We start from the raw sequence: 10,608 nt of genomic DNA, 5'->3' as shown, positions 1-10,608 counted from the left end.
TGACTGGAGTATTCCCCTTTAAAGTTTTGTTCCATGTGCAAAATGCCATGCATGCATTCTCTAAACTTCTCTCTTTGACCAAACAAATAACAACAATTCTCAAACTAAATTCTTTGTTACATCTGTTGTTCAAAGTGCTTTCGTTTTTTTTCTGTCATGTGACCGTTTAAATGGCCATTTCCTCTTCCTGTCATGTGACTTGTTCTTTAACGGCCATTTCCTCTTCCTGCCATCTCCTCCCGTCAGCATGGTGAAGCCTCTGTACGCAGTGTTCATGTTTATGAAAGTGTGCTGTACAGTGTTCATGTTTATGGAAATGGACTTTAACAAACCGTGTCTCCCCCCCTCCTGCAATCTTCTGTTTTTGTTAATTGAAACATCTTTGATTTGTCCAGGACTATTGCAATTCTCCAGTTTTTGTCTGACTCTCAATCTCTCTCTCCACAGTGACAAATGATGGACAGCATCTCTAAAGCTTTGCATTCCTAGACCTTTTTTTAATCAGTTTGGCACAAAAGCTTCACTTTATGCCTCATTAAGTGGAGTTTTTTTTAAAGATGTGTGCACTGAATCAACCTCATAAAATTTGAACTTAAGTGTTAAGAGTCTTTGAGGTCATTGACCTTGTTTAAAGAGACTGCAAAACCAGAGTATTCTTAAGGTAAACTGTTATAATACAAAAAGTGAAAGTTATTCCAGCTGATTATACTGTAATGTGCTTTTATATATTGATTTTGTTTCATTCTACTTGGCATGTATCACTCATGAAATGAAAATTGTTCCTCCAGATTTAGAAAGAAAAAAGGACTAAATCAAACTTCTTATGGAAGAGGGGTGGGGGGGTCAGCAACCTTTTCTGTGATTAACAAAACTGTTTGACCTTAAATCAAATATGCATTTTACTGCAGTTTTACTCAGAAAAATATAAGCTTTATATTTTTTTTCTCGCACCAAACCATTTTTAACGTATTAATGGGGGAAAATTAAGATTTTTCTTTTTTAAAGACCCGCCAGTAGTACAAGAAAAAAAAATGTGAGCATGTAAAGAGATTTTACTTAAGAAATATACAGTGTTCCCTTGCTGTGTCGTGGCTCACTTTAAGAAGTTTTGCAGATTATTTTCAGCGCACCTTTGCATGCCTTTTTTTTCTTAACTGCGCCTTGCGGTCTCCATCCTAACTGGCTGTTGATCTTGTTAATCAACCTCTTCCATTCTGCGTCTCCTGAGAGGCAGCATGTGCAACTTGTCAGAAAGAGGGACCTGGTTGCAGACAAGATGGCGGCTGAAAACCATTAGCTGGAAGGAACACCACACACCCCGCGCGCTGCACATTTTGGTTGAAAAATATTCTTGTTTTTGGTCAAAAAAGGCATATATAACCGACAACCATAACTGTTTTTTTTTTACGCCTTATGCCTGGTTTACACCGGGCGCGGAAGCACTACAAAGCGGCGCGGAACGGAGGCTGTTCCCATTCGGTGCCCTTGTTAACCTATGGTGTTGTTCACATCAGACGCTTGCGCCATGCAGCGAATTTTTCGACGTCTGATCTATTGTAGGCACGAGCCACAAATGATCTGCGCCAATTCTGGCTGAAATTTATGCCAAGACACACAAGAAAATCCAGTAAATTTTCAAAAAATAACCAATTTTTCACAATAAAATATTATGCTGACAAATGCGATCATATTTTTACAGACTATAGAGATGAAAATAAACACACAAACACAACAGACAAAAAACAAGCCGATACACAAAGACACACATCAACGTATAGACCGACTATGGAGTGGAGGGGGTGTGGCTTTGGTGTCTGTTGATGTCAAAAATATCTCTAAATGACCACAGCTGAGCAGAGGCGCCTGTCAAGCGTTGCAGAAAAATATACGTCTGGTGTGAACTGGGGGTTAAGCAGATACCACATGCACTCCGCCTCCATACTGCTTCAGCATCTGGTGTGAACCAAGTGTTAACTTTTAACACCTGGGATGTCTCTGTGAAAACCTTCAATGCTCTTTGACATACCGTAACTCCTTACACAATCAATGTGAATTAACTGATTCCCAGAGAAAAGAAGTACATTACTAATATAAAGTGTTAAATTCTGGCACAAAGCTGCTTTTCTCTGCAACAGAATGAGGAGATTCAGGTTGATCGCGTAGGGAGTTGAAGTTAACTGCGCTTAAACGTAATCACTGGTCTAAAGCTCTAATGTAAAAGTCTTAGCGATTTTACAAATTTGAACACTTTTATTGATACCCTTTTTGAAATTAATAAAGCGTTTACCCTCCTTTGACACATGTGAACCTAATCGTGATCACTAAATTGTTAAGTCATAATAAAACGTTTTACTAAAGTGGCTACAACTCTAAAACCTTATGGAATTTCCACTAATGATTTTCAGCTGCCATCTTGTCTGCCACCAGGTCCTCTTGCTTGCCAGGGCTACATAAATCTTTCACCATGAGCAGATCATTCTATAATACCGGACTTTTCTGCAAAGGTTTCAACTTTTAGAGTTTTCACATAAAATAAAAGTGTGAAAATGTTCAGTCTTACAGCTGAAAACATCTGTAATTCACCTATTGCGGGTGATTTTTCAAACGTATCCCCCGCGATTAACGAGGGAACATTGTATGTCCTTTTATATTTTTAAAACTTGAGCATTTAAAAGACTTCAGTAAAATTGTTGTTCATCCTATCTTATGTGGACAATAACCTACTGTTTTAAGGTTATTTAATCCCAATCATAAACACCACAGACCAGCATCAATGCTTTGTATGAATAAAATGAATAATACCAGTTATAAAAACTAACCAACCTGGTTGACGACAATTTGAGAATAAAACATTTAATTGAAGAATTGCATGTGTGCAATTTCAGTTCATTTGTCTTTTGTAGGTTGTTCTATTTTCCTGAGTGGGTTTTGTTTTGCAGAAAAAAACATGTCCTCTTCCAACTCATTGACAAGTAAAAGGTTGTCGATCCCCACCATTTGATGAGGAAAAAATGGTTCCATCGGCTCTATTTAAAACAAAAGTTCACTTTCAATGTTTGTGTCAAATGATTTTCATTTTATGAGTTTTATACTGCAACAATTTAAATACTGCCCAAATTTCTGAAGCAGTCACTGCTGTTAAGACCCAGAACTTACAAGTAAAAGTTGTGCTGATCCGCGAATTTCTTATAATATTCAAAAAAGATAAAGCCTAATTAAAGTAAGCTTTTGTTTAATTCTGAATTGGGTCTCTATGATGTAGTGACTGTTTAAGAACAAAGGTATTTTCACCAAGAACCACTGTCATCTTCTGCCAACTATTTTTTCATTCTATCTCTTTTTATCTTCCTTACATGTAACTTGTTTCATTCATCCATGCAGATAAAAGTGGAGTTTCATCATCTTCTCAGTAGAGGTTGAAGGGCTCATTAAGTCATCCGATAGCATCTCGTGGAAGTAGAAATGACAAAGCCGTTTCTTTGTGTTCACTCTGAGACGCGAGCGGACGCGGCGGCCAGATTCATCCTGATCTGTGCGTTGTGCTGTCTCTCGTCTTCACAGGGAACCTCTAGGTGCGTCTAGGGATACTGCCGGGTCTGAGAGCTTACCAGCACTGCTACACCACTGCATTACTAAAGCCAAGGGAGTGGCTGCCAACAACAACAACAATGCAAGATCCGCCAGAGCAGGTCAGTTACCCCCAGAGTTACACTGGTCTGTTTGCTGTGCATCTCTGTTGCGTTGTGTGGGGGGCATTGACATAAATGGAGATGGACTAAACAAGGCTGTTACGTCACCGGTTGAAATGGATTACCTCGGGTTCCAAGGAAATAAAGTCAATTCAGTCGCCATTTTTCCACGATACGGATGATTCCCGATTTCGCCATTTTGGGACCAGACAGCGTTAGCAAGCACCGATTGGCCCAAGAATCTGTCAATCAAATGATGAACGTAATGGGGCCAGCGGGCACCACATGTTCTTATTGAGGTATCTGATTGGCCATTATAACTTGAATGACTTGAAATAAAGAAAATATATCCTGAAAAAAAAGGTTTAGCAAGAACTCGTTAAAAATGTACTGTCTATTGTGGGGAGTCCATCCGTTACATTGTCTCTGTTGCATCTCAGGTCAGTTCCCCCTCCCCCCTTATTCTCAGAGGAGTAATTAGTCCTGCCACCCCCATCATTCGAATTAAAGCACACATGAAACCTATTCAAGTAAAAAGTGTAGTTCCTGACTGGTATTCTAAATATAAAGTTATAATAAGTGAATTATCCCAACTTTCTTTTGTTGTTTCGACCCGCCTCGTAGTTCCTGGCCAATGACTGAAGAGATCTTTAGTCACATGGTTTTGTTTACAAGCTTTGGTCCGAAACAGAAATCTCCACTAGACGCCAGTCTTAATGTAGACAAAACGTGATCTTCAGGATTTGATCCGGACCAAATTAACCGACTTTCTCAGTCTAAATAAACCCTTAGTAAAGTCAGCGCTTCATGTCATAAATGTTGTGGTTTTTCTACTTTCAAAATTAAACTTTTGTCGTCCGTGGCAAAAATGGACACTGTGTTGTGTGCTATGTTAATGTGTGTAATTGCATTGGCCTGTCAGCCTAAAAAAATAAATAATATTTCATAAAATTTTGTTTTGAAATTACAACAGAAGTTTTTTTTTTTTTTAAATTTGCATCTATTTCCTGTTTTGACGCATTGATGGACTGGAAATAGCTCTGGAAATACAGTAGAACGTGTTTCTGACGTGTCTGACTTCAGACATAACAGAGGCCATGTGAACATTCAGATTGATTCATGAAAGTCATATTTCACAGAGACACTGCAGACGGATCAGTGGAAATCAGCCTTTAGATTGTCACCAAAAGAAGACGTTGATGCTAACACTGGTGTTTCACTCTCATGCCTTTCTCCTAGGTGTACCTCACTCTCAGACCCAGCAGCAATCTCAGACACCCCGGGAGGGAAGGGAACACAGCTTCCACACCAAGAGGAAAAAGCAAAACAAGAAGCACCCCTACAGCTACTTGACTTCCTTACTTCACCGCAGGCAGTCCGAGGAGGACCAGACAGGCATTCTGGCCGGCGCAGACTCTGAGGGCCCAAATTATGGGACTCTACGCTGACCCGGTCGCCCACCAAGCCATTTGGACCCAACTAAACCGGCTCCTCCTGACAACCCAACCTCAGCCCTTCCTGCTCCGGCACAGTGACAAGCAAATACGTTTCTTATAATCTCTTAAAGCTGACCTGTGTTTTTGGGTGGCGCTGAACTCTTCTGGGCTGGAAATCTCAAGACAAGAACAATGGCTTTTGGGAGTTTTCGCTGCTCCTCCTCTCTACGGATTTTCACTTGAAGATGCTCTGAAAATATATACTGTAAATACGTAGTAAAACAAGGGAATTAAGCTTCCTCTTACAGTAATAAAATGTGTTGGTCGAGTATGTCACAACACAAGAAAGATTTTTCACTCACTGATCATTGAGGTCCATATCTTTAGGTTTTTCAGTGATACAGCGTACTGTTAAGCCTGGTACGTCCTCGTGCAGGGACAGGCGTGTACCTTTCCTACAATACAAATAGTGTCAGTATTTAAACACAGGGTTCTTACCACAAAATATACCTCAGAGTAAACGCAGAGTTGCTGTAATTCTTGTGGTATACTGTGCATATTTGACCTTTTGACATAAGAAAATCATTAAAAAAAAGGTTTATATCACCAACCACTCATCAAATAAAAAAAAAAATAATAATAACATGGCCTAACTTTATCTAATTTACATGCATTTAATTATTAGTAAAAGCTGGCAACTTCTGTTTACTTTGATTTGTGATCCAATGCCAACCACTGACTTCAGTGCTTGATGCCTCAGTGTTTACACTCATCGTTGCAGCACGACATTAAGGCAGTACTTCAGTGCTCAGCAAAAAGAGCAGCGCAACAATTGTAAGTTTCATCACCGAGAAATGAATTGAAAAATGTGGCACATCTTGAGGTGCCATTTTTCTGTTTCTGTTTGCCTTTGCTTTTTTGTTTTTTTCAAACATAAACTGCCTTTTTTTTCCTTTGCCTTTTCATCCATGTCTCTCTGAGGGACTTTTAATGTTAGGACTGGTTTTACTCCATCTGCCAAGGACACATGGAAGGAAATAGTACAGGAGATGCACAGCTCTCATTTTGTTCGTTTTTTTGTGTTTTTTTGACATAAAAAAACACAAATTCAAAAAAGACAAGAAATTTCAAGAACTGTACATAAAAATAACAACAGCGGTACAGTGAGGACGTTAATGTTTAACAGTAGCTGTTAAAGGAGAATGTGACTATTTTATGAAGCTGTTAACAAGCAATGGGAAATATTCAAACACATGGCCACCCTGACTGTTTATTATTAACTGTATATTACTTGCTAGCTACTTCTCTGTATGTTTGTTAATTTTTCAACACTAACCGATAATGAATGTATGCTTTGCTGTACAGGAGATGAATGTCCCAGTATCACAGTGCATTGAATGATTCATTGTATTGCTTACAGCTGTGATCAGTGAGATGATCCGTTGGCCCAAATTCCCGTAAGCGCTCTCCCACACAGGTTCTGAGCCAAGTTCCCTTTGCTACGTCTGCTGAATCGATAATAGATTTTGATGTTTTTTGCTTAAGCTTAATCTGTCGCTTTTGTTGTTGTTCGGCATATCTCCTCAGGGGATTTGGTTTGGCAGAGATTTTTAATGCTGGATGCCCTTCCTGACACAGTGATGTATGCTATCCGGGCTGGGGACAGGCACAGGGAAATCCAAAATTTGGGCCCCCTTGTGGCTGCATAGATAGGCTAACATCAAGGGTCTTACCTAAAGGTGCATTCACACTGAACGTGATTCACAGGACATGAGGCGATTTGAAATCCCACGGTGCGATTTGAGCGACGGGCACGGTGCAAAAGTCAGGCAGCAGCTCGTTTTGACCGACGAGGCGTGAATTAGGCGGCACAGCCAAAACGTAAATATCTGAAGTTTGACAGGTCGCCGTGTCGCATCTGCCAATCAGGAACTCAGCTATGGAGACGGAACGTTTTCAGTGACTCGATCAGCAGGTAGAATATTTATCCAAAGCAAGCACTTTTGTCCAGAACTTTCATATATTTCATTTACCTGGTGGAACTGCAGGGTTGCAAAACTCATCTGTATACTTTGGGGCTAAAGCGGGATACACTCTGGACAGATCACTGGCTTTCGCTCATGTGGCAAAGCTTACTCGCTTAATATGCCGGCAGAGAGAGAGCCGCTGCGGAGTGCGGAGGCTGCTGGCTCGGGCCTTATCGAGACATTAAAGAAAGAGGGAAAAGGTCTTTTAATTTTATTTTTGGCCCTTTTGGTTAATTTGAGACAGAGAACCTTCAAGCTCAGTCACAGAGACACATAAACACAGTGGAAGCGGCCGTCATACAGATACAGCCCACTGTACAGGGACAATCCTTGAATTATAATCATATAAACCCAATTATGGAGACATGATCATAGATATTTTGTAGAACTTTTTACAATAAATAAACCTTGGTTCTCAACATTCTAAGAGCGATATTCACAGACACTGATCATCCTAAATGCATTAGCTGGAAGCTCCTCCCACATAACTCAATAACACTTTTTTTGACAGACCACGACCAGCGAATTTGTCGCGTGACGAGTGAGGGGTGGGGCACGTGAATCGTGTTCGGTGTGAATGCACCTTAAGGATGAAATTCATCGCACCCCCTGGAAATCATCAAATTGATTTTTTTTGTTTAATTTGCGCTTAATATCTACAAGAATGACCAGAGAGAAAGTGGAGATTGCCTGAGAGCGAGCGTCAAAGTGCACATTCTACTTTAACAAATTGGTTAGACGTGGGGAAAACAACAACATTAAAAAGAAAAAAATCTATATTTGTTATGTACTGTACATGCTGTGTATTGTATTTGTAAAGATAAATCCAACCCTGTTTTGGCAGGACGATCCTCTTATACGAGGCTGTGTAAAATACGGGAAGGATCCCAAGTTAAAAGAAATTAGATTCTATATCAAAGTATTTGCTTACAGTACGGCTTTAAGTGAATAATGTTTATAAAACATTTTGAGGTGCCTAATTTGTCATACTTTAGCAGACGTAATTTTATCTGAGAAGAAAAGAACTACTTAATGTTAGTACCGTACAGTGTATTATTGCCATAGCCTGCTGGCTGCACAAGTTGATTAGTATTTTCTCTGATGTATAGTATGTGGATGCCCACTGGGGAAAAGCTTTAGAAGCAGAAATGTGTTGCCCTCTATTATATTCCTGGAACAAAGTAATACTGTATTTTGCCCGTTCATGAGCACACATGTAGATTCACTCCAGATCTCTTCGCCTTCACGTGTCCAAAGCAAATAAAACTGATTTTTTTTTTTTTTTTTTTACTTTTCAGTTTGAGAAACGGACATGCTGTAGTCATGTACAAAACGTGCTGTGGAGGAAGTCGTGTTTACATTAGTTCGATGAAGACAAGTGTGTTAGGGCATAGTTGCTTTGACCATTACAACTTGGTGCTATGTTTAACTTTGTGGTGCTGTAGAATAGAGGTCTAAAGATTTTTCTTTCTGTTTCCACAAACGACTTTTCTCAGCCCTGTGGGCCTGAGCAGCTACTGTAAACTAGTTCGGGTAGACACTATAAGTCTTTATCATACAGTGTGACAACAAGTGATAGACAATACTGGAAAGTAGATGTATAACCTCAAATAATAGAGACTTGTGACATTCAACTGAACTCACAAAGGCCTGTTTTCTATGGTGTGTTTGCAATGTCTGTCTGTGCTTCCAAGGTACCCTCTCTAAAGTATAATTGTGAGAATAATGAGATTATTAACCCAGCCTAAAAGGAGAAGCATAGCCTGACTTCGATTAGTGCTCACCACATGACATGCGGGAGGGGGAACCGGGAGCGTGGTCAGGATCTTTTTTTGTACACGCGAGGTCTTTGGTTGACATCTCTGTTTTTCAAGCACACGACTCACATCGGGGGGCATAGTAGCCTCACATTACCCCACCACCTCTTTCAAGGAATAATTCCTGTTAGTACTGTACAGCTTAGCCATGAGTTGTCCACATTTGACTTTACCCTCCTGGCAGAAAGGTTTGGGGAAACATCATACATCCTCCCCCTCATGTTTTTTTTTTGTTTGTTTTTTAGAAAAGGATGTAGTCTTCCGGGCGTTTGGTTTTCTCACTCAACAGAAACATGTACAGCGTTTAAGAGGGCTGCTTTGGACGTACTGTTAGCAATTCTTCTTTTGTCGTTTTCTTCTGTTTGTTTGTTTGCTTACTGCCTTTAGTGCATCACTAGTTGCTGATAGGATGATACTGATAGATTTGATTTCTTATTGTATTAAACTTGCATGTAGAGACAATACAGAAACGCCTATTAAGCAATCAATCGTGGACATCCAAGCTGGTTGTTGCTGGACGGAAACTAGAAGTATGTAGTATTTTCTGTATTCTCTGTTTTTCCATGTGTACCAGCACTGAGAAATTAGAATGTATAGTTATTGTAGGCTACAATAAGCGCTACATCGTTGACTGTTTTAGCTAAAATGCTCATACTCAAACAAACCAAGTAGTGCTTGAAGAAAGAAAATTGACATTTCATTTTACTTCCATCTCTTATGTCTGTGCTGTACATCACATGTTTACATTCTGTATATGTTTTTTATCAGCTTCTCATAATGTTTATATGTAAATACCTGGGAGATTTTTTTTTCCTTTTTTAATAACTTTTTTTAAATGACCACCTAACAGTTTTGTCTATTTTCTTTTCTAGAAGTGTTATACTTTTGTGTCGCTACATAAGGTACTTAAGCTTCACTTAACGTTTTGTGAGCAATTAACTCATACTGTATGGTGCTGCACCAAAGCCTTATGTACAATATTTGTATTACTTTTTCTCTTGTTTGCTCTGCTGTCCAGTGAACTCATGTCTTACACACACACTCCTCATGCTCAACTGCCATGGATCGCTCTTATTTTCTTTGACCCTCTGGTCTGATACCACGCCGGCCTGGATGTACAGCAACAGTCGCCATCACAAAAGCCTTTGTAGGGAAAATGCACAGGCTCTCTCTCCCGGTGGCCCACGTGACGTAGACATGGGCCTAGCACATGATCTATGCTCCTATCTCTGGCACGTCTGTGGGAATATGAAAGCAGTGTTGTACTCATGTCACCATATCATTTCAAGAACTTAGTCCCATATGAAAATTTCCTCTCAAATTTTTGTATTTTGATATAATAAAAAAATCTAAAGAGTTTGTCCTTTTCTTTTTTAAAGTCCCACTCCTCAGCAAGAGTTAATCAAAACTTTGAGTTTTTCTATTTGTGAATTCGGCATGTCTGTGGTCCCTAACCCCCGCAAATAAAGGGGGCAATATTGAATGCAAAGAATTTAATATTCTTTGCAAGAAAATTTCAGGAGGCAAAGCAGAACATAGTCGAAAAAGGGACAAAACTTTCAGCTTGGATCTTGATTCGGGAAAAGTGCTGGTCGGACACTTACTGTTGTCATAATACCTCTGTCAATCACTGGATTTC

The 10,608-nt window shown here is 39.7% G+C and overlaps 1 protein-coding gene across 7 annotated transcripts in view; it reads left to right on the top strand.

Moving 5' to 3' along the window:
• Positions 1–10,328, top strand: part of igsf9ba (immunoglobulin superfamily, member 9Ba) — a 100,221-nt gene extending 89,893 nt beyond the window's left edge. For 4 of the 7 annotated variants that reach the window (XM_024276592.2, XM_024276591.2, XM_024276594.2 and 1 more), the window contains 2 exons: positions 3,562–3,689; positions 4,929–10,328. In XM_024276592.2, the coding sequence (XP_024132360.1) occupies positions 3,562–3,689; positions 4,929–5,137 (337 nt within the window). In that variant the 3' untranslated portion in view covers positions 5,138–10,328. Of the gene's footprint in view, positions 1–447; positions 3,690–4,928 lie in introns of those variants that run through there. The other 3 variants (XR_004948960.1, XR_002919749.2, XM_024276596.2) reach the window with 3 other exon arrangements.
• Positions 10,329–10,608: the final 280 nt, after the last annotated feature.

This window comes from Oryzias melastigma, linkage group LG13, assembly GCF_002922805.2.
Source record: "Oryzias melastigma strain HK-1 linkage group LG13, ASM292280v2, whole genome shotgun sequence".
In the NCBI taxonomy this organism is placed as follows: Eukaryota; Metazoa; Chordata; class Actinopteri; order Beloniformes; family Adrianichthyidae; genus Oryzias; species Oryzias melastigma.
This window is presented reverse-complemented; position numbering and strand designations above follow the sequence as displayed.